This window comes from Bison bison, unplaced genomic scaffold (genome assembly GCF_000754665.1).
Source record: "Bison bison bison isolate TAMUID 2011002044 unplaced genomic scaffold, Bison_UMD1.0 scf7180017864491, whole genome shotgun sequence".
NCBI classification, from domain to species: Eukaryota; Metazoa; Chordata; class Mammalia; order Artiodactyla; family Bovidae; genus Bison; species Bison bison.
This window is the reverse complement of record NW_011495050.1, coordinates 702777-727195: the sequence shown is the minus strand read 5'-3', so window position 1 is coordinate 727195 and position 24419 is coordinate 702777. Positions and strand designations below refer to the sequence as shown.

General features: G+C 38.8%; 1 protein-coding gene across 1 annotated transcript in view; it reads left to right on the top strand.

Annotated features, from left to right (window-relative positions):
• Window positions 1-24026, top strand: part of MRPS28 (mitochondrial ribosomal protein S28) — a 102476-nt gene extending 78450 nt beyond the window's left edge. The window contains exon 3 of the mRNA XM_010863395.1: window positions 23603-24026. Within this exon, the coding sequence (XP_010861697.1) occupies window positions 23603-23774 (172 nt within the window). The 3' untranslated portion in view covers window positions 23775-24026. The remainder of the gene's footprint in view (window positions 1-23602) is intronic.
• The last annotated feature ends 393 nt before the right edge of the window (window positions 24027-24419 follow it).

The window sequence follows — 24419 nt, the reverse complement described above, 5'->3', positions numbered from 1 at the left end:
CTGTCTCATTTCTTTAACAGCTGCTTTGCAAACACTTTTTTTTGTGTATGGCCATTTTAGCAGTTAACTTTATTTTTTTTTCAAAAGAAATACACAGGTGATTGTAGCATAAAACTAGTTTATAGAGTTTGTCATAGTGAAAGAATGATACAACTCAAAGGATAAAGCTCACACTTTGCTTTCAGAACTCACAGATCTTCTCTTTGTAGCTTTCTGGCTCCTGTGCAAGATGTCAGAGGAGAGTAAACATATTAAATATAAAGTAGCAGAAAATTCCTTTTATCTTTTAGAATAAAACTGGAAAGTCACTTCCTTATTAATCTAGTTTTGTAGTATAAGACAAGACAGGTAGAAAAAAAACGCTCTCCATATTGTCTTTGAATTAAAGACTAAAAAACTTCATTATTTTCTATTTATTCCATTTCTGTCAATAAGCAGACACACATAAATTATAGTTGTTTGTTTATGTTGTTTTAATCTACTGAAATTAGAGATACATTTCACATGGACTGGTCTTTCAGGCTCTGAAATCAGTGTCAGCTCTATCTATCTTCATTAAACTTTTTGAGTTACAATTGTATGATTGCCAACTTCTACTTAAAGTGATAAATCTAAGAGATTTTTCCATTCTCAATCTGAAATTATTGTACAGATTCCCTCTGTTTCTTGATACTGTTTTCATGTGAAATTTTACATGATTTTCAATGGAACAGGTTTTGAAAACCTGGGAAAATATTAATGTATCTTTGAGAAGAAATGAATTACCCTTTATTTTTTTAATGATAATAAATTAAAAGTTGCCATCATTTCTAAGAAGAAATAATTCAGGGACTTTTTTCTGGTTTAAAACTAAAGGCAAGTTTATTATAAAATAGAGAAATTTATTTTTACATCATCATGAGAAAATACTATTAACATTTTTTATTTTTCCTAAGCAGGCATACATTTTTTAAAAAATGGATTGCCATTATGTATCATATTTTATAACCTGCTATTTTCACTTAACTATGAAATAAATTTTTTCAACTATGCCATGAATTATATATTCCCTTAAACTTTATTGTTCTTGGTTGTATAGTACTTCTCAGAGAGATGTATCATAATTTATTTAACAGAGCCTCTATAATTGGATATTTATCTGTTTCTAAATTGTTTCTATTTTAAATAAAGCTACAGTAGACATCTGGATGCCTGTCTTCTCACTAGTTTTAGATAAAATCCAAAAAGTGAAGTTGCTGGGCCAGTTGATATAAACACTCATAATGCCAAATTGCTCTCTGGAAAGGTAGTACTAATTTAAAATTGCTACTGTTCCAGTCCTTGGCAAATCTGTGTACTCTGTTTTTAAATATTAGTCATATTGATAGCAAAAGTATCCAGATTTAATTTGTGTCTGTTTGATGACTAATGAAATTGAGCATTTTTTTTCTCTTTTGTTTGGGGAGCAGATAGAAGTTGTTGGTTTATAATATGTAATTTTTCTCTAGTTAATTCCTAGTCATATTCTTTGTGCAGTTGTCTCTTGGTGTGCCTTAATTTCTTTTACTTTTTTAAGCCCAAATATTGATTTGAGGTGAAATATAGTAGGAAAAACATAATAGAAAAGTCTTTCTTTGGCATGAAACATCAAAATGTAATATTTTATGGAAATAATAGCTTTTGTTGTAAACTTTCTACAAGGAACATTAGTTTATGAGTTTTTTATTCTCATGAGTATACTACCGTTTTTAGTGGGGTTTTTTCACTCTGTAAATATAAATGAAGTTCTAGAATATTCTTAGAATTGAATATGTTCTTTCTGTTAATATACCTTTAAGGATCTTTATCTTTAAAGTCAATACTCTTCAGATGATCACAAGTCTAAATGCGTAGAGAATCAGGGTTTGGACTTAAAATAATGTGCTTTTGGGATTTAGAATTAAAGTAAGGGTAAATGGCAGATGTAGTTGTTTGTCACTTTAAACAAACAAACTAATAAATAAAAGGGAAGAGGAAGGGAATGAAAGACCATTTCCTTACCAGCAATCACACAGTTTATTGTCTAGGAAATAAAAAAGAAGAAAACAGAAAGTAAGAAAAAGAAAAAAGAAAAGAGCCAGTTTTGTGTACTGTCGAGCACACAGATGTTCCACTTGGCAGCCACACAGGACTAGGCAGGATCAGGGTTTGTGCAGACGTAGAATGTGAGGCTTCTTTGTTGGAGACAAAGTGTTGCCTGTGGTGGGAATTGCGGCAGTGATGGGAAAGTATCGTGATGTATTGTTGGATTACTGTGATTTTCAATAGAGACAGCACATTAAAGTAACTTTGTGGGCAGTGGATTGTTCCAGCCAAGCCTGGCTAATAACACGCTCATCTTGGCAAACTCTGTTGAAAAGGTAGAAGAGCTGGCGTAGGTTTGTGGTCATGGAGCCTGTTCCTTTCTTGGGCATCAGAATTCCTTTTGCAAGCACTAGTTTTTAACAACCAATTTGTTTCACATCATCCCACAAAAGAGTTTGTGAATGTAAAGTTAGAACTGTAACCAGCTTTTCAAATGGAACTCTTCCGTTTTTGGATAATTACTGAACTAGTCTGTTTCTGAATTGTTGTAGAAAATATCTTTTTAATTGAGTTGCTTCTTCTCAACCCACTGGATCATTTGGGATGAGCTTTTGTTACAAAATAGAAGGTGCATGGCTTACATGTTTTACATTTTAGCAATCTCTTTGTGTATAGCTGGAGTGTGTTTTTGTTTAAACATAAATACTACATTGTGAAATGCTTGGACCATGTGTTTTAAATCTAATCATTAGAAAGCAAAAGTGAGTATATAATTTGCTTGCCAGTGTTTTCTGTCCTGATTTTCCATATGGTTTGCCTGAAATAGAACGATTACCTTAGATGTTAACTGTATTTTAAGGTTAACATTTAATCTTGAAGGATTGATATTGAATTTTTTGTTGTTGTTCCTTCCTTCCCCCTGTTTATGTTAAATATCATATTGGGTGAGTTTTTATGAACTTTTAATTGCTTGTATAAAATCTGAATGAGAATGCAAAGGAAATTTTTTTTAAAGTAGTAAAGACTAGTATCTTTAAGAAACCCCTAACTAAATAGGGTTGTTGAATGAGAGATTGAACTAGTGTGTACATGAAGGTTCATGGAGATTCAATTTGTATATTCATAGACTTTGTCAGAACCATAGATACCTACCTAGTCAACTCTTTCTTTTGGCAAAAAACATCAGCTCTCTTTTGGAGACCCAGAGAAATTAACCAGGAATATTCTCTTTGTTAATGAGGTGTCAGAACCTGATTGTAATGCTCTTAATTCTCCTGTCTTAGTCCTCTCTTGTACATCTTTCAGTCTCGTCAAATCAAAGAATGTTCATTTACTACTCTTGAACGATTCATCAGATATGTTTTTTACCTTCAAGAAACATAAGCATACACTCATTAAAACTTATTGATAATGAAAGACTTAATAATTTAAGATAATACTAGAAGCTGTATCTCAAAGCAGTACTTTAAAGGCCAAAGGAACTGTGCAAACAATAATTATCCTTGAAACTCAGTAAAAGAATATATGTCTTTAGGCTGTCAAGGAAAATCTTTTTCATAGAAGTTGAGTTTTGAGGTAGGTCTGGATTTTCTTGTCTGCCTCACTGGTGAATTCCCACTCATTCTCTAAAATTTAACATAACTTTCAGTTCTTCTCCTTATGGGTTTCCTGACATTTTTCCCCCTAAGAGAATTCTCTGCATTAATTTACCTCTTGTATGGACTTCCCTGGTGGCTAAGATGGTAAAGTGTCTGCCTACAATGCGGAAGACCTGGGTTCGAGACCTGGGTTCGATCCCTGGGTTGGGAAGATCCTCTGGAGAAGGAAATGGCCTCTAGTATAAATGGCCTCTAACCTCTAATATAGTGTTCCACATTTCACTGTTGGGCCAAGGATGAGGTATGGGCAGATGGGGAGGAGGGAATATTTTAGGGAAAGGAAGCAGGAAAAAGGAACTCCTCATGGGAGATCAATTACCCAAAGCATAATGACTCACTTTGAACTAATGTAAAGTGGCTCAGCAGTAAAGAATCCTGTAAGGCAGGAAACATGGGTCCCATCCCTGGGTCAGGAAGATCCCCTGCAGAAGGGAATGGCAACCCACTCTGGTATTATTGTCTGGAAAATCCCATGAACAGAGGAGCCTGGTGGACTGCAGTCTGTGGGGTCGCAAAAGAGTCGGACACAACCGAGCAAATAAACAGCAAAACTTCTTGAGATCACAGATTTATTCTTCATACCCTGAATACCTCCTTGGCATATAATGGCAATAAATATGTTTCAAATAAGTTTAACATTTGCATATACTCACACAAATGAGAATTCATAATAACACATTGTTATGTACTGAACTGTCTTCCCCAAATTCATATTTTGAAGCCCTGGTTCCCATTATGACTATATAGGGCCTATGAGGAGGTAATAAAGGTTAAGTGAGATCAGGATGAGGTTAAGGCATTAAGGGTTAGGTGGGGTTAGTATCCAGTGGGATTGGTGTCCTTATAAAAGTGTTAGGGGAAACACACTGACTGAAACTGCCCACCCAGTCCAGGGGCCATAGTAACTATTAATATTTGCATGAGTTATTTGACGGCAGGAGGGTCTAGTAAGGAACGTGGAACAAACAAGCCACCACCAACCAGAAGAGTAGAGGAAAGGTCAAAAGGAAACCCCACATATCTTACTACGTCCCAGAATCCTTCTCACTGGCATCTCTCTTGGCTGAGCAATGCATGTGCCACCAGGAAGGACCCTGAATCAGAGTGATAGGTCAGACCCCAAAACTAATCCCATCGCCATAAAACCCGAGACTGTGAGCCACGTGGCAGAGCAGTCGTCCGGGGTGCCCTTGCCTACCTGTTCTCCACCTGGGCACCCCTTCCCAGTAAAGTCTCTTGCTTTGTCAGTATGTGTTTCTCCTCAGACAGCTCATTTCCAAGTGTTAGGCAAAAGCTCCATTTAGGGCCCTGGAAGGGGTCCCCCTTCCTGCAATAAAAGGAGGGGGAGATGCGTGAGTCCTCTCTTGCTGTGTGCAAGAGCACAGCAGTCTGCAAGCTGAGAGAGAGTCTTCCAGAGGCCAGATCAGCCAGAACCTTGACCTTGAACTTCAGGCCTCCAGAACTGTGAGAAAATGAATTCCTGATGTTTGAACACCTAGTTTTGTTGCAGCAGCCCAAACACACTAGTATGCACTTCCGTAAACAAATGTAGGAGCAGACATTGTTTTAGAAAATCTCAGAAGCCATGCCTCCCCAGATCCCACCACACATCTCTGAAAACTTTTGTCAACCGCTGTCTATCTTCATAAGAATCTGACTCCATTTCCAAGGCAGTTTGCCAGCCCAGAGGACCTTGCAGCCAGGCTCTGCCAATTATAACAGGAAGTAGATGACTCTGCACTGGCATAAATTGTTTGTTAAAACAAGAATACAAGCGGTGTATTAAAAGGTTCAGCCAGGTTCTACTGTGATCCTGGATGAAGTGTAACCAAGACACGCAGCGTTATCAGTAGGATTAGATCTTTGAGCCTGGATTGTGGTGTGCCAACACAGGTGTATCTGTGCAACACCCTTGCCCATGGATAAATTCCTACTTAGCACTTCAGTCCTCCACACCCAGCGTCTTTCCATCCTCATCTCCTGCAATTCACTTTCCGAAGAGTAGCCAGAATGATCTTAAAAACAAATTTGGTGGCGCATTTCCCCACACCCTTTCCATTGGCGTCTGAGGCACTATGGGTGGCCTGCTCCCTGCCTTCCTGTCCACCATATGACTCCTCCCAGTGTCCCTGTCACTGGGTGCTCTCCAGCCACAGTGGCCTTCTCTAGACATGCCAACTTGTCCTTGCCTTTGAGCCTTTGAATTCACTGTGCCTCTGCCTGAAAGGCTCTGCCCCCATCTTTACACAGCTGGCCCCTGATTTACCATTCTGGGCTCCACTGAAATGTCACTCTTCAGAGATTCCTTCCTTCACCACCCCATTATATGTCTCCTCTCTATAATACCACTTTATTTTAATTTTCTGCATAGCTCTTACTCCTGTCTGATTTGTTTATTTGTCTTTTCCTTCCTACCACAACATAAGCTCCATGAGCCAAAGAACACTGGAACCTTGTCTTTCTTGTTGGTTACTCCAGCATGTGGAAGAGTGCCTGCCACAGATGGGCCTTTAAGAAATATTTGTCAAATGAATGAAGCAATGAACAAACTGACAGGTTGGAGCCCCAGGTCCCTGGCAAGCACTCATGTGGGCCACCTTTCTCAGGGTTCATATACTGTTCTTGTATCCTTAGTCATAGGAGTCTTGCTATCCACAGAAAGGCCATTTAGGGCCTAGGAACACACTTCTTCATCAAGAGTCCAGCTGCTTATCCAGTAGATAAGCAATCAACATCCATCAAAAGTTAAACCTAATCTCTTTGAGCCGGAGGTCTTTGAAAACTGTTTTTGTCTACCGATGTCTATCCCTAGATCAACCCACGTGCCAAATCAGCTTACCGGCCCCAGTGAGCCTTACAGCCAGGCCTGCGTTACTTGTAACGGAACAAGTTATATGCCTGACCTATCACTTTGTTAAAGCAAGGCCTGTCCAAACTAGACTCACACTGAACGCTTCCTCTGTCCTTTATTTGCATTCTCTTGGACATCTTCTCAGCAGTCCTAGGAGGTAGATACTGTGGTGATTACCTTTTTACAATAAAGATAAACTTGCCCAGCATTACATAATGATCATAGAATTGTTTGCATAAGATGAGTAAATTGGGTAACAAAATTGTTTTTAGACACTGTCAGTGTGTTATCATGGTCCTAATTATCACTGAACAATAAACCAATAAACAGTGGCTTTCTTTAGCTGTTAAAAGGAAACAATTACTTTTCTTAAATTGGAAGCAAAAAAAAAAAAAAAAATCTTCAACTGGCTGAGCAGAAGCCTCTGGTCACTGTGCAGTCACATTCCTGTTCTGCCAGGAAGGACCCAGCGATCAGGCAGCATGTGCAGCATCCTATAACCCACTGACAACATGCAGGCTGCTCTCAGGACTTTGAATAAATCTGTGTGGCATTGAGACTGGAGCTCAGTTAAGACACATATGACTGGTGGTGGAATGCACTGGGGTCAAATGTAGACTCCCAGTTTGCAGAACCAGTTGTAGAAGTTTTGTGCAGCACTTGAGACTACATATTCACTCGTGTGTGTGTGTGTGTGTGTGTGTGTGTGTGCGCGCGTGCTCAATCACTTAGTCATATCCGACTCTTTGTGATTCCACAGACTGTAGGTCGCTAGGCTCCTCTGTCTATGAGATTTCCCAGGCAAGAATACTGGAGTGGGTTGCCATTTCCTTCTCCAGTGTATTGATTATAGTCTTCCACAGATGTGATCAAATGCCTGTTACGTATAGTGTATCACGGTGTTACAAAGTAGAGGTTTAAAAGTATCACATTAACAAATTTATTAAAGAGAGGACCATAGGTAACAGGAAATGGTAGCTGTATTTGGCTTATTTGTCACTTTTCTCACTTGTATCCAAGCAGAAGTGAAGTGAAAGTGAAAGCCACTCAAGTCATGTCTGACTGTGACCCCATGGATTATACAGTCCATGGAATTCTCCAGGTCAGAATACTGGAGTGGATAGCCTTTCCCTTCTCCAGGGGATCTTCCCAACCCAGGGATCAAACCCAGGTCTCCCACATTGCAGGGAGATTCTTTACCAGCTGAGCCACAAGGGAAGCCCATCCAAGCAGAGGGAAGTGACAAGTAGAAAGGGTAAAATATCTTTGTTTTTTGTGCTCAATTAAGTGTGTATTGTATCTGAAACAAAATTTAGCTGGCCATCTGGCAAGCTGTCAAGAAGCATGATTTAGTTTTAAATTCAAACCAGAGGAGTAAGTTAATTGTGCCTAACAGATCTTGCTATCCAGAACTAAGTCCAGGCACCAAAGGAGGTGGTAAGTCATTAATGAGAGTAACTGTACTTCATGCTCTGAAAGAGTTAAGTACTGAAAGGTACACTAAAAATTGATTTAAAATTTTTTACTGCATACCCGGCCTACCTTCTGTTTGGCTGCTCTTTCTTTAACTTGATTTCCAGCTTTTGTGCTTCCTGATGGTGGGAGACCTAATAAGTATTTTGAGTCATAGACTCATAAAATTTTATAAATGAAAGGAATTTTGGAAGTCATCTAATTTAGCCCTTACTAATTCAAACTCCATCGTGAGATGACCATGCTCATCTGACCACAGTGCTCATCTGTCATGAAAATTCCCTGTGATTTCCTCTAGTAATGCACAAAACAACCAGTTCCCCTTCCAGCCAACCCTGTTAGAAGTTCTTCCTCATATTAAAGCTGAATCTTCCATAAATCTGCCATCCCCTATAACTTCTATTTTTCTTATTTCTGCTTTCTTGGAGGCATACAAAATAGATGCACAAAATAAATATTGTGACCTCTTTAGTATTAAAGACTTCCAAATTCTTTAGACAGGTATAAGATCCTTTTCTACTTTTGTTCAAACTGCTCCTTCCCTTAATTTTTCATTTACATACTACAAGATTCTTTGACTGTCTTCTTTCCAAACAGATGACAATTCCCTAGATGTGGTCAGAAAAGTGAAAGGAGACTGGACTTTTTATGTGGGAAATATAATGTGGAACCTGTGCTTTGCTGTTGTTTAGTCGCTAAGTCATGTCCAGCTCTTTTGCAACCCTGTGGGCTGTAGCCCTTCAGGCTCCTCTGTCCATGAAATTCTCCGGACAAGAATAGTGGAGTGAGTAAAAAGCTATTCCATTCTCCAGAGTATCTTGCTGACACAGGTATTGAACCCAGGTCTCCTGCATTGCAGATAGGTTCTTTACCATCTGAGCCCTCAGGGAAGCCCCTTGTTTAGAGAGAAATACATATTATTAATCTCTTCAGTTTCATAATAGAAAAGCAACTTTGCTTATCTCATATTTGATATGTAAAATGTGCAGGTCTAACTTTGACTTTCTATGTAATGTCTGCACTGCATGCACTTGTTAGGGCAACTAAAGCTTGAACTGACCAAGATTCAGCTCGGTCCCTTGACTGCCATGAACCATTTATCTGGAGTTTGACTGAGACAGAGACTTAGAGAATGTCTGAGAACTCATGAATACTCATAAATACTCAGAGAACTTACCAATACTGTAGCCAATGCTTTTCAAACCAGACTCATTTGAGAAGTTTTTCCTAAATGTGCATGAATCTCCAGCTCCACCCTACTGATTTGGATGGTGTAGGTCTGGGTTAGACCCCAGGCATCAGTATTTTTATAAAAAAAAGGAAAGAAAAAAACTGTAAAAAGCTTCCACAGCCAATTGATTGTGTTTTGCCTCTCAGCTCTGACTCCCTGCAGAGTTATCAAGTCTGTCCCTGTAAATTATAAAGTAACTTCTGGATTTTATTATCCTCATCCCTCAGCCCCAAACTCAGACTCAAAGAATGCCTTCAGTCAGTTTTGTCTTCCTTTTGTTTCTTTTGTATATATTGAAGGCTGCTGTCAGACTTGTCCATTTGAGCGATGTTCTAGTTTATATTTGAAATTATTATGCTTTTAGTTACCTGTTACACTTTATATTATATATAAGAATCAGTGTAATGAATTTCATAATACCTATTATTTATTGAGTATGTACTATGTGCCATAATGTGTTAAGCATCTCAGCAGCTTTACCAAGTGTTACATACTCACTTCGCAGCTAAGTAAGCAGTCCAAGATTTTCAAGGTGGCTCCGTGGTAAAGAATACACCTGCCAACGCAGGAGATGCAGGAGGCGGGGATTCAATCCCCAGGTCGGGAAGATCCTCTGGAATAGGAAGTAACAACACTCAGTATTCTTGCCTGAAAAATTCCATAGACAGAGGAGCCTGGCAGGCTATAGTCCATGGGATCTCAGAGTCGGACATGACTGAGCAACTGAGCACTGAGCACTCAGGCAAGCAGTCCATACGAGCTAAGTGTCTCATACTCAGTCATGGTCAAATCTAGACCTTTCTATGACATTTTAAAACTCATATTCCTTCCTCTGCTGTACCCTGACTAAACTTATCTCTGACAATAAAAGTATACATTTTCTTCTCTCATAAAACAAAACTTGTATACCACAAGGTATATCCTTTTTTTGCTTAGATGCTCTAATTCTAGTTCCAGCTTTGATCTAATGTTAGTTATCAGCATATCTCAGGTACCTGAAGTCATTTATTCCTTCTGTTTCCTTTGGATTTTTTTGTCCTTCCAAATATATATATTCTTTTTTATTGCATATGTATATTCTGACCAGCAACACATATTTTGTTTTTTGTTTTTGTTTTTGTTTTTTTTTTCAAAAAATAAAAATGGACTCTATATAGTCATTAGGTTTTAGGATATTTCTTTCCCTAATTTCTTGACACATCTTATTTTGCTAACTCTAAGAAAAGTTTATAACTATCATTATTTATGCTATATGTAATATATTACATTGTATGCATGTTCCACATTATTAAAAAGTGAAATATTTTATTGGAAGTTTAAAAATGTTTCATTTCATAAAATAAATCAATGTTTGAACAAGAGATAAAAGCTTGTTTGTGGTACTAACTAGCAAGACAAGGTTAAAAAGCGTTTGGTTTAAGGGAAAAACAAAATCATACATTTATCGTAGAGTTGCAGAAAAAGATTAAATTCCAGGATGATTGCAATTTGAGGAAGTACATTTTAGCATTATGAACAATAATTTAAATTTTAATCAGTTGAATTATTGGAGTTATAATTATTGGAATTATAGAAAGCTAGCACTTTCTACCTTTATTTTTTAACTGTGGCTGTTGTGCTTGATAAGACAGAATAGTTAGTATGGTGGTGAGTCAATCTCATAGGCATCCTGCAAACTGAGCAGGAAGAAGCAGCAGAATAGAAACACAGTCAAAGAAACCCAGTGGATGGCATTTGAAAAAGGGAGACACATCTGAAATATACCAAAGAGCCTGCATATAAAATTTTACTTATTTTATTTAAGACTATAATAATATCATGTGTAGCTAATAAAAAGCCTTAACATTTTGCATGTTGTACATATATTGAATCAGTTTTGCACTCAGTAGCTCTCGGCACTGTATGAGTTTTCAAACACTCTAAGTTGTATAAAAGTAGAATAAAATCATTGAACTGCAGAAGACCTTAGGTCTATTCTAAGATTATGCTTTTCAAAGATGGGGAAGTTGATGCCCAGAGAGTTCAATTAAAGGAGAACACAATACACACATCCCTTCACGCTCCTGTGCAGGCACTCTCCCTTACAGATGCGTACGCGGGCACACACATGCAAAGTGTGGCTTCACAGAGAGGCCAGCATTACTGTGAATGTTTGTACGAATTAGAAAAAACAAATAGGGAGTAATTAAACCATTAAAGATACCTTAGCTGTTTCTCTCCAAAAAAGAAAAGAAAATTTTACTCCCAAAGTATTAAAACTTTAAAATAACAAATCACAAGAAAATCAGGAAAAGTTCTAAAATATTTTAACTTGTTGGGATGAAAACATAGATGGTTAATGATTTGATAACAACTGTTCTTGAAATCTCTGTGAACTTTGATTATAGTAAGGCAGCTAAATTGACTTCCAAAGGCAGAATTCCTTACGAAATTCTCTTTGGATACTGAGATTCAATCCAAGACTTGTATTTGTCAGCTTTGTATTATTTAATTTATGTATATCAAAGAACTAGTCAAGACACTGTCTCTATTTTAAGTCTATGAGAACCGTCAGCAGCCTGCACTGACAGATGTTAAAGAATGTCTGTGGAAAGAATGTCAAAACCCCCTCCAAAGGAAAGTTTTTAAACCATGTCCTTAATACAGAAATGCAAAACCAGATTTAATTGCCCTTTTCCTAAACAGCTCAGACATGCAGACTCACTTACTGCAGCATATGGTCTGCGAAAGTGCACATTGGAAGAGAGCAGTTGTGGTGGAGCCTGAGATTGAATCCGTTTAGGCTGAAATTCACAAAGATCCAGCAGAGGCAAGCGTTCAAAGTTAAAGAAACACATTGACCAGTGAAAACATGGGCTATTTTCATTTTGAACGTACTCATTGGAGACGTCCTATTCGCTTTCAAGACAGCAGTATTCAACGGTTCTAATATGAAATACAGCATTTCTGAAAAACTAATATCTAAGGTTTTTTTTCCCTCCTAATTAAAAAAAGGTATAAAAAATAGACAACCTTGCATGAAGTCATTCAGGTTTTTTTTATATATATATATAATTTATTATTTGTTACCACTGAAAGTAACCATTTTTCTAATTAAAACAATTACTTGGGTGACAGCAACATGGTTTACATTTTATTTCAAAGGGATGACATTATGAGACTACATGAAGTAGTAACTTCTTATCACTCCCAAAGGGATTAGGTTTACAGTTCTTGGAAGAAGTCAAGGTAATTGAGAACTGAAGAGAAGGAAGAGGAAAAAAAATCTGTAAATCGTCTTAAACAACTTTGTGGTATTGGCAAATGACTTCATGTATCTTAATTTTCTACCTATAACGTGGAGTAAGCTATCTTTACAGGGAATTTTGTTTTAACCTCTAAATATCTAAAAGACAGTTCAATTGCTATGTGTCTAGTACAGTGTCACACAGATATGAGGGAAAATATAAAAGGTAACAGAATGGAAAGAAACACATGAGAAGTTAGAAATGGCAAGCATGGATTTGATGGTTTAGTCTTGCTGGAATCTAATTAGGAATAGCTATTTATTATAACAAATTACTTCAAAGTGCTATTTTTCTGGTAAAACCAGCGTTTCTGTCAGTGATTATGCTTATATATTTGTAAGACAAGTATTTTACTATTTTTATTGTCAATTTGAAGTTGTCTACAGCTGCACTGTTGTAAGACAAGTATTTTGCTATTTTTATTGTCAATTTGAAGTTGTCTACAGCTGCACTGTTTAAATTTAATTCAAATTACATAAAATTAGAAAATTGGTTCCTCTCCACATTAGGTATATTTCAAGTGTTCCATGACCACATTATATAGAATGTTTCTGTCATTATAGAAAGTTATGTTTTGGAATTGTTGATATTTTAATTAAGTTTTATCAATGTATTCCATTGAAAGTCAAGAAGATAAATTGTATATTTTTGGGTAGTAGGTATGTATGCCAGTGTTCTTAGTCACTCAGTCATGTCCAACTCTGGGCAACCCCATGGACTGAAGCCCACCAGGCACCTCTGTCCATGGGTATTCTCCAGGCAAGAATCCTAGAGTGGGTTGCCATTTCCTTCTCCGGGGGTCTTCCTGACCCAGGGATCGAACCTGGGTTTCCTGCATTGCAGGCAGATTCTTTACCAGCTTAGCTAGGAGGGAAGCCAAGTTTTATCAACGTATTCCATTGAAAGCCAAGAAGATAAATTGTATATTTTAGATATCAGATATAGAGGAGACTGATCTCCTCCCAGTACAAAGAATAAGCAAAAGTTGAAGCCGTAAAGAAGATACATTTAACCCATGTGTGTGTGTCTGCATGCCAAGTCACTGCAGTTGTGTCCGACTTTTTGCAACCCCATGGACTATAACCCCCTAGGCTCCTCTGTCCATGGGATTCTCCAGGCAAGAATACTGGAGTGGGTTGTCATGCCCTTCTGCATGATATCTTCCTGACCCAGGGGTCAAACCTGCATCTCTTACAGGTTGAAATTGGCATGTGGGTTCTTTACCACTAGAGCCACCGGGGAAGCCCTTAACCCATGTAGCAAGACACAAAAATGAAATGACGGTGTTGCTTATGACAGTGTGATTTTTCTGAAATTGTGAACAACTCTTGGTAACATTCTGGACAAAATCAGTCTTCCCTTAATTTACATTGTAATCTCATTCTTGAAAATATAGTGTTCGCTTAAACTCTTATTTTTAAAAAAAACAACCTATAAAAAATATTTAGCAGACAGAGTTCCAGGCTTAGATCACTGCAAGCAGATTTTTCACCGCTGTCAATGGCTAGTAGGACAGCTCTTGCATGGAAGAGTTCCTTGCATTACACAATGTCTCCATTCCATCCACGCCTGCTAGATGTCAGCCTGATCTTTGTGACAACCAAACAGCACCTCTGAACATTTCCAATACATCTTGATATAAATATTTGGTATAAATATTCAAGATGGTAGCCTCCTTCAACTTCTTAAGATTGTCATCTTAAGCCTATTCTTTTGTTGCATACATTTTTTAATTTAATTTTTCCCATGTTTTTTATTTTTTAATTAAAGTGAGGAACCTCTTGATGAACGTGAAAGAAGAGAATGAAAAAGTTGGCTCAAAGCTCAACATTCAGAAAACTAAGATCATGGCATGTGGTCCCATCACTTCATGGCAAATAGATGGGGAAACAGTGGCTTACTTTATTTTGGGGGGCTCCAAAATCACTGCAAATTGTGATTGCAGCCATGAAATTAAAAGACGCTTACTCCTTGGAAGGAAAGTTATGACCAATCTAACAGCATATTAAAAAGCAGAGACATTACTTTGCCAACGAAGTTCCATCTACTCAAGGCTATGGTTTTTCCACTAGTCATGTATGGATGTGAGAGTTGAACTGTAAAGAAAGCTGAGCTCCAAAGAATTTGTGCTTTTGAACTGTAGTGTTGGAGAAGACTCTTGAGAGTCCCTTGGACTGCAAGGAGATCCAACCAGTCCATCCTAAAGGAAATCAGTCCTGAATATTCTTTGGAAGGACTGATGTTGAAGTTGAAACTCCAGTACTTTGGCCACCTGATGCAAAGAACTGACTCATTTGAAAAGACCCTGATGCTGGGAAAGATTGAAGGCAGGAGGAGAAGAGGACAACAGAGGCTGAGATGGTTGGATGACATCACCAACTTAGAGGACATGACTTTGGGTAAACTCCAGGAGTTGGTGATGGACAGGGAGGCCTGGCATGCTGCAGTCCATGGGGTTGCAAAGAGTCGGATGCAACTGAGCAACTGAACTGAACTGATAATTAACAATATTGTATTAGTTTCTGGTATACAGCAAAGTGATTCAGTTATATATTTTTTCTTATTCTTTTTCATTATAGTTTATTGTAAGATATTGAATATAGTTCTCTATACAGTAGGACCATGTTGTTTATTTATTTTACATCCAGTGTTCTTGCCTGGAAAATCCCATGGAGGGAGGAGCCTGGTAGGCTGCAGTCCATTGGGTTGCAAAGAGTCAGACATGACTGAGCGACTTCACTTTCATTTTTCACTTTCATGCATTGGAGAAGGAAATGGCAACCCACTCCAGTGTTCTTGCCTGGAGAATCCCAGGGACGGGGGAGCCTGGTGGGCTGCCGTCTATGGGATCACACAGAGTCGGACATGACTGAAGTGACTTAGCAGCAGCAGCAGCAGTTTGTATCTACTAATCCCAAACTCTTAATTTATACCTCCTCCCTACCCTGTTCCATATTTTTTTAATTGAAAATATTGTGCTGCTGTGCACCTAATTCTCTTTAAGACTTGTCCTTATTCATTCATAATAGGGTTAGACTTATGGAAGTGACCAGGGGTAATAAAAGAAAAATTCCATCTTTCCTTACATATGCTGTGAACTTTTGTCTTATTTACACTAGAAAATGAGGCTGTGGGAGAGGTTGGCTGTCCCACTTATAGCTGTGTGGCTGCAAGCAGTGGCCCGGTGAGCTTGTTGCCTGAAGTCCTAAGTCTCCTTAAGAAACACACTGGAAATAAAACAACAGAAATAATTATAAGGCCATGTTGTCGTGTAGATAGAATGAGAACCCATTCCTTTTACCTCAAAAACTATTTATTGTTGTTGTTCATTGATTGTTGTTGGACACAGCATACCTAAGCCGTGTCCAGCTCTTTGCAACCCCATGGACTGCAGCACGCCAGGCTTCCCGGTCCTTCACCATCTCTGCAGTTTGCTGAAACTCATGTCCATTGAGTCGATGATGCCATCCAACCATCTCATCCTCTGTTACCCCCTTCTCCTCCTGCCAGCAATCTTTCCCAGCATCAGAGTCTTTACCCATGAATTGACTCTTTTCATTAGGTGACTAGAGATTGGAGCTTCAGCTTCAGCATCAGTCCTTGCAGTGAACATCCAGGGTTAATTTCCTTTCGGTCTGACTGGTTTGATCTTGCTGTCCAAGGGGGTTTTGGAGTCTTCTCCCAGCACCACAGTTCGAAAGCATCAACTCTTCGGCACTCAGCCTTCTTTGTGGTCCAACTCCACATTTGTACACGACTACTGGAAAAACCATAGCTTTGACTCTCCAGACCTTTGTTGGCAAAACAATGTTTGAATACACTCTCTAGGTTTGTTATAGCTTTTCTTCCAAGGAGCAAGCATCTTTTAATTTCCTGGCTGCAGTCACTGTCCACAGTGATTTTGAAGCCCAAGAAAATAAAATCTGTCACTGTTTCCACTTTTTCCCCTTCTATTTTCCATGAAGTGATGGGACTGGATGCCATGATCTTAGGGTATTTTTTTTACTGTTGAGTTTTAAGCCAGCTTTTTCACTCTCCTCTTTCGCCCTCTTTGAGAGGCTCTTTAGTTCCTCTTCATTTTCTGCCATTAGAGTGGTATCATCTGCATATCTGTTTCTCCCAACAATCTTAATTCCAGTTTGTGATTCACCTAGCCTGGCATTTCACATGATGTACTCTGCATATAAGTTAAATAAGCAGGGTGACAATATACAGCTTTGTCGTACTCCTTTCCCAATTATATTATATAATTATATTATATCCAGAAATATAAACAGACTTAAAATCTAGAACAGAACTTCTTAATCAAAATGGATTAAAGATCTCAACGTAAGACCAGAAACTATAAAACTCCTAGAGGAGAACATAGGCAAAACACTCTCTGACATACATCACAGCAGGATCCTCTATGACCCACCTCCCAGAATATTGGAAATAAAAGCAAAAATAAACAAATGGGACCTAAAAAAAAAAAAAAGAACTTCTTAATCTTAGAGGTCCGTAGATGACCTTCAGGTAATCTGTGAACCTCTTGAAATTGTACCCCAGTTATATTTATGGGCATTTGTGTGACTTTTAGAAGGAAGAGTCCACTGATAAAATAAAAGAATGAGGGAAAACTAATTAAAAGAATAATTTTTTGTGCGTGCATGCTTAGTAGTGTTTGACTCTTTGTGACCCCATGCACCCCATGGACATGCCAAGGCTCCTCTGTCCATGGAATTTTCCAGGCAAGAATATGGGAATGGTTTGCCATTTCCTCCTTCAGGGGATCTTCCCAAGCCAAGGATCAAACCTGTGTTTCTTGCATCTCCTGCATTGGCAGGTAGATTCTTTACCAACTGTGCCTCCTTGGAAGTCCAAAAGAAGAATAAAACCTCATTATAGAGAAGGGCTTCCCTGGTGGCTCAGATGGTAACGAATCCTCCTACAATGCAAGAGACCCAGGTTCAATCCCTGAGTCAGGAAGATCCCCTGGAGAAGGGAATGGCAACCCACTCCAGCATTCTTGCCTGGAGAATTCCAGGGACAGAGGAGTCTGGCAGGCTACAGTTCATGGGGTCACAAAGAGTCAGACATGACCAAGTGACTAAGACACATAGAAGACAGAGGAAGTCGAGTCAGTTCCATAAAGAAAGGGATATTTGACAGGTTCGAAGTTAAGTCTGCTATTGAAATAGTCAATTTTAAAAGAAGAAGAAAAATTATGAGCCTATTGAAAGGATCATCTTCCCCTTCCAAGAAATAGTTGTGTGCTAAAAATAGATTCACTGAACTCCATCAAGAATTAAGGAGTGATAGGAGAAGGTAAAATTAGACAGCTCTGCCTGCCCCTCAGTGTTCATTGAGCCCCTGTCAAAAAGAACACTAGAGTGGATGAGTCACTGTGACCCTTCTGTGACTCACCATATATTTCTACTTTATTGTTTTCAGGTATAATGTAGCTAAGGCAGGGAGGTGTGGACCATTAAATGTGGCGTGAATGTGGTGTGTAGTTCTGTCAGTTTTACTTGCTTTTGTTCAGTGCTAGTTTGCCTCATATCCTCAAAAGAAATTCAACATTCATTTTTAAATAAATTTTTTCTTTTTGGTAGGACATTTATAATATATTTTAAGAGAGGAATGTTTATACTATTAAAATAAGTAAGATTTGAATCAAAGCAAATTATTGAAAGAAAACTCATCCCCAAAGCTTACTGTCTGTAGAAATCCTTTAACTGATTTAATTATAACTTGAAATTATATCTGGGAGTGTTCTTATTTTTTTCTTGTAGTCATAATTTTCTTAATTGGAGTATAGTTGCTTTACACTGCTGACGTTTCTGATGTATAGCAAAGTGAATCAGCCTTACATCTACCTATATCCCTTGAGAGTGTTCTTGTACCCTCCATCATGCCAAAGCTGGAACATCTGCTGTCACTGGGTTTGTTTTGATGGTGATGGTGGTGGTAGTGGTGGTGATTGATGATGGCAGCCAACATTTATTGAGCATGTATAAGGACTTGGCAGGTGTGTTAACTCATTTTATGCTCATAGTAACCTGAAAGTGAAAGGGAAAGTGAAGTCACTCAGTCCTGTCCGACTCTTTGTGACTCCATGGGCTGTAGCCTGCCAGGCTCCTCCATCCATGGGATTTTCTGGGCAAGAATAATGGAGTGGGTTGCTGTTTCCTTCTCCAGAGGATCTTCCTGACCCAGGGATCAAACATGGGTCTCCCGCACTGCAGGCCGACTCTACTGTCTGAGACACCAGTTCAGTTAAGTTCAGTCGCTCAGTCGCGTCTGACTCTTTGCAACTCCATGAACTGCAGCACTCCAGGCCTCCCTGTCCATCACCAACTCCTGGAGTTTACCCAGACTCATATCCATTGAGTCGGTGATGCCATCCAACCATCTCATCCTCTGTTGACCCCTTCTCCTCCTGCCCTCAATCTTTCCCAGAATCAGGGTCTTTTCAAATGAGTCAGCCCTTCGCATCAGGTGGCCAAAGTATTGGAGTTTCAGGTTCAACATCAGTCCTTCCAGTGAACACCTAGGACTAATCTCCTTTGGAATGGACTGGTTGGATCTCCTTGCAGTCCAAGGGACTCTAAAGAGTCTTCTCCAACACCACGGTTCAAAAGCATCAATTCTTTGGTGCTCAGCTTTCTTTACAGTCCAACTCTCACATCCATATATGACTACTGGAAAAACCATAGCCTTGAGTAGATGGACCTTTGTTGACAAAGTAATGTCTCTGCTTTTTAATATGCTGTCTAGGTTGGTTACAGCTTGCCTTCCAAGGAGTAAGCGTCTTTTAATTTTATGGCTGTGATCACCATCTGCAGTGGTTTTGGAGCCCCCCAAAATAAAGTCAGCCACTGTTTCCACTGTTTCCCCATCTATTTGCCATGAAGTGATGGGACCAGATGCCATGATCTTTGTTTTCTGGATGTTGAGCTTTAAGCCAACTTTTTAACTCTCCTCTTTCATTTTCAACAAGAGGCTCTTTAGTTCTTCACTTTCTGCCATAAGGGTGGTATCATCTGCATATCTGAGGTTATTGATGTTTCTCCTGGCAATCTTGATTCTAGCGTGTGCTTCTTCCAGCCCAGTGTTTCTCATGATGCACTCTGCATAGAAGTTAAATAAGCATGGTGACAATATACAGCCTTGACGTACGCCTATTCCTATTTGGAACCAGTCTGTTGTTCCATGTCCATTTCTAACTGTTGCTTCCTGACCTGCATATAGGTTTCTCAAGAGGCAGGTCAGGTGGTCTGGTATTCTCATCTCTTTCAGAATTTTCCATAGTTTATTGTGATCCACACAGTCAAAGGCTTTGGCATAGTCAGTAAAGCAGAAGTAGATGTTTTTCTTGAACTCTCTTGCTTTTTCGATGATCCAGCAGATATTGGCAATTTGATCTCTGGTTTCTCTGCCTTTTTTAAAACCAGGTTGAACATCTGGAAGTTCACCTGGAAGTTCGTCTGGTGTCATCTGAGACACTAGGGAAACCCATAATTATTATTTCAATTTTACAAATGAGGAAACTGAAATAGAGATGAAGTAACTAGCTCAGAGCTGCATGTTTAGGGGTGGAGCTGGGCATGTTTCTAATCATCTGGCTCCAGAGTCTACAGTCTTCACCACCTCATTGCATTTTCTGGATATTTATACTTAGGCCAAAATCTTTGACTAAAAGGAGCATTTGGAAACTGTATGAGCAATGCAGTCTTGGGGAAGGAGTGTACTGGCATATTTATTTTAAATCTTGTTATGTGAAACAATGGAAACCCAAATGGGAAGACTAAGTGGTATAAGTGATTATCAAAGACTGCAGTACTGGAGGGTCACCTCAAATTACATTGGCGGAAATGGAGTTCTCTGAAATATATCAGTCATTTCTTTACTTCCCTCTAATGAAGTATTTCAAACTTAAAGCAAGGATAAACTCCACGTTAATGGTGTGGCTGCTGTTCCTGTGAGTGAGGAGTACCAACCTTTCTGCATCCTGGGTTTCTCAGAGGGAACCGTCTGTGTGTGCGAGAGTCAGTCCCGCCCCAGTGGTCACCAGGCTTTGTTCAAGGGACTCTTTTAAGGCGCATTTCTCCTTTATATGTTGTCATTGCCTGGCTTTATTTTATTTGGTTAATCTAAATTACTCATCCTGAAGTTTGTTGGTTTTGTCATCACTTGTGGAGAACATCTGTTACTCTGAAAGGCTCTTCACGGTGGCTGCAAAGTCCGTCAGAGGTCCTCGTTTTACTGGCCCTTTGTATGTATGTTGGATGCCGTGCGTTGTATAGAATACAGGTGGTTCTAGGCCAGATTTTTCTCAAATGCTGATCAGAGAAGACTACATCGGCTTACCTGGGGAGCTTTAAAAAGGCAAATTCCCCTGCAGCCCCTCCCTAGGTGAGCACTGAAGAATTCAGGATGTGAAAAATCTCAGCATACTGGCCCCAGATCACTGAGATGCCTGTGGAAGGAATGATTTCAATGAGCCCCAACACTTGAATCTTCCCATACGTAGAAAAGTAGAAAGCACTAAATTCCTTAACTTTTGAGATAATCTGGTTTTCTTAATTCATAAAAATACTTTTGATGTTCAGACTACCCACCCTTTGTTGCAAACTTCTGTATAACCTGACTCCTCCCCTCTCCTTGCCCCTCCATGCCCCCGCCTCCTCAGAGCAGTTCTCTCAGGGTTACCTGAAATGCTGTCTCCCAGGCGTGAAGTCCTAAAAATTCCCACCGAATGAAACATAACTCTTAACAACAAAAAAAGCAAATTCCTGAGTCCCACCCCAGATCTGCCAACTCACTCTCTGGGGTTGCTTCCTCATGTGCATTTTTAAGGAGCACTGCGGTTGCTTCTGGTGTGTGAAATGTATAGGTCTCCTCTGGGTACTATGAGAGGGATGGATGAGATAAAAGCCCTGCCCTTAATGAGCTATGGTCTGCTAGGGAAGATGACACATAGAAATAATGCACAGGGAAAAGTAAGTACCATAAAAGTAGAAACAGCTACTTCCAGACAACTGAAGTCAGAGAATCTTCTAGAGGTGTTTTTGTTGTTGTTGTTCAGTGCACAGTGTGGGTGATTCTTGATTCATTCAGCACACGTAAAGGCCTGCAGCTCACTTTTCATTTCTGGTACCAACTCACTGGGTAGCTTCTTGAATTTCCATACTTTTTAGAGATGAATGCAAAACTTTCATATTATTAAAGGCTCCCCCACCTAAACATAGGGACAGTTTTGCTTTCCATAAACTACCAAGTGTACTGGACACTCGTGGTGTTTCTGATTTTATTTTTGTAACAGGAGATTGCTAACATTTACAAGACACAGGACTGTCTCCACTGAGAGCTGCCCCTTCCGTGTGACTATGCCCAGATAGCGTGTCCCAAGTGTTTGTGCGTGTTCAACTCTTTTCATTAAAAGAAAAAAAATCACTGTTCCCCTTTATCACGGTCAGTTTATTATCTAACTCTGAACAATGGAAGAAGAAAACTAACATTTAATAACCACAGTGCACCAGGCTCTGTGCCAGGCAGACTTCAGGGAGGTTGAGTAAATGAGCCAGGCCACACAGCTGCTAAAGCCAAGAGAATGGAGCATCTAGACTGTCGATGAGGTGGTGGCTTTTGTCAGCAAGTGTCTTGTTAATTTGTTGACATACATTTGCGTTCCTGCTGCTTTGGCCCTGGAAGGATGCAGATGTAAACACAGTGACAAATCTTAGGGAGCATTTGATCTAATGAGAAACCAGAGATTTACACAGATAACCAATAGAGGTGAGTGAAGGGCACTAACATTTGTGCTTACTTGGCTACGCTGTCTTTCTTGGGAATTCCAGTCACAGAATCGACATTCTGATAAGGAGAATGTGGAAACTCTCAAGGCCTGCGTTTGATACATTCTACCTGGATACCTGGGAACCAACAGGATTTTTTCATAAGGAAGGTCCAAGCAGTGCGGCAGTGCAAAAGGCAAAGAGAAGTAGGATGGGAATTTCTGTTTTCTAAGAGTATAAAGCTAGGCCTTGCTATTCTAGGATCTCTCTTCAGTTTTTTTAAACAAAGAAGTATGATCTGTGCCATCACATGCACACACCCACGTACATATATATAAATATACATATAGAAAGACTAGGAAGTGTGACTGACGTTGTGATTTTTCAAATTTTACAGAAGGACATTTTGTTCTGTAATCAGAAAGAAAAATGACTTAGAAAAAAGCCAAATAACCTACAGGTTTACTTGATGAATCACCTATAAATTCCTCCAGAATACCTAATCAAACATTATGTGGAGGCTATTCACTGTATGGTCTACCAAAATCATTTTCTTTTTTTGGGAGAACTCTGTTTCTTCATTTTCTGTTTATATAAAATTATTTTAATTTTAAAATTACCTTAGAGCACTTGAGGTGTATATGTAGATGTTTTTAAGAAAGAGTTGTGATTTTCATTCAGTAGCAATATTTTCACTCTCTGTACCTTTTCGTAATGTTGATATTAAGCTCTTAAAATGATTGATCAAGGAAGAAAGCTAAATGAGCATCAGTTTTCACTTGGGATTGTGAAATACTTGAATATTTTTATTTTTACCAAATGGAGCCATCATACATTGTGGGGCCAGCGTTATATTTTAATTACAGTGCAGTCAATCCCCTATAGTAAGTATTTTGCAGTGAGACTTTTTTCCATTTTGTTTTTCAAAGAAGACACTAATTTTAGAAGACAAAATGTTTCTGAAAACATTTTTTCCCCTTGATACTCTTTGACTTTAAAAATGAATGACATTAAAATAAATGTCAGTTTCAAGGACCAACTTGTTTGAATTTCAGTCTGGAATACATTTTCATTTCAGTTATAAAATCTTTAAAGGTGACTTTAACATAAAAATTCTGATACAACTAAATAACTTTTCTGTCAGAAACAACTATTTCCCTGATACTACTGTTAATTTCCTTATCTGGAGCCAACACAAATTAGAATTAGAACTTGAGTTTGATTTTAGTTGTTCATTTTATGATATGAAGAATTAATGGCATTTTTTTCTTACTATTTAGGAAATACCAGAAAGGAACCAGAGTCCGTCTGCGACTATTAGATCTTGAACTTACATCCAGGTTCCTGGGAGCGACAACAGATACAACCATCCTAGAGGCTGAAGCAGTTCTGTTAGGACTCCAGGAGAGTAAAGACTCAAAATCAAAAGAGGAACGTCGGGAAAATAAATGAACTTTGCTGAGTGCATTCACTCCTTTTTTGTTGAATGCAGATATTCAAGAACACAATTAGACAATTATGAATAAATGATTAGAAAAAGACATGGTAAATGAAAGCTATAATTATAGCTCTTATTTGTTAGAATTTTCTTTAGCTGTATCTCCCCTCCCCCTGTTTTTATGCCCGTTCTTTCCTTTTATTGGGATAGCATAAACTGTACTGAGAAATTCTGTTATTCAATAAATATGTTTTGAGTGTTCACTATGTGTATGCCACTGTTCTAAATACAAAAGAAACAGTGGTAAACAAATCAGATGAAATTGCTTGCCTGTTAGGGCTTACCTTTGGCTGGGGAAATTGACAAGTAAGTAAAATAAATAGCATGTTAGATGGTGATGAGTGCTAAGGACAAAAATACAGCAGAAGGGGCAGAGGATCTGAATAGACGTTTTTCCAAAAAAGACATGCAGATGGCCAAGAGTTACATGAGAAGGTGCTCAGCATCAGGGAAATGAGTCAAACCACGAGATCCCACCTCACACCTGTTAGAATGGCTGTCATCAGAAGGCAAGAAGTAACAAGGGTTGGCGAGAATGTAGAATTTTAAAAGGGAACCCTGGTGCACTAGTTACTGGAATGTCAATTGGTGCAGCCACA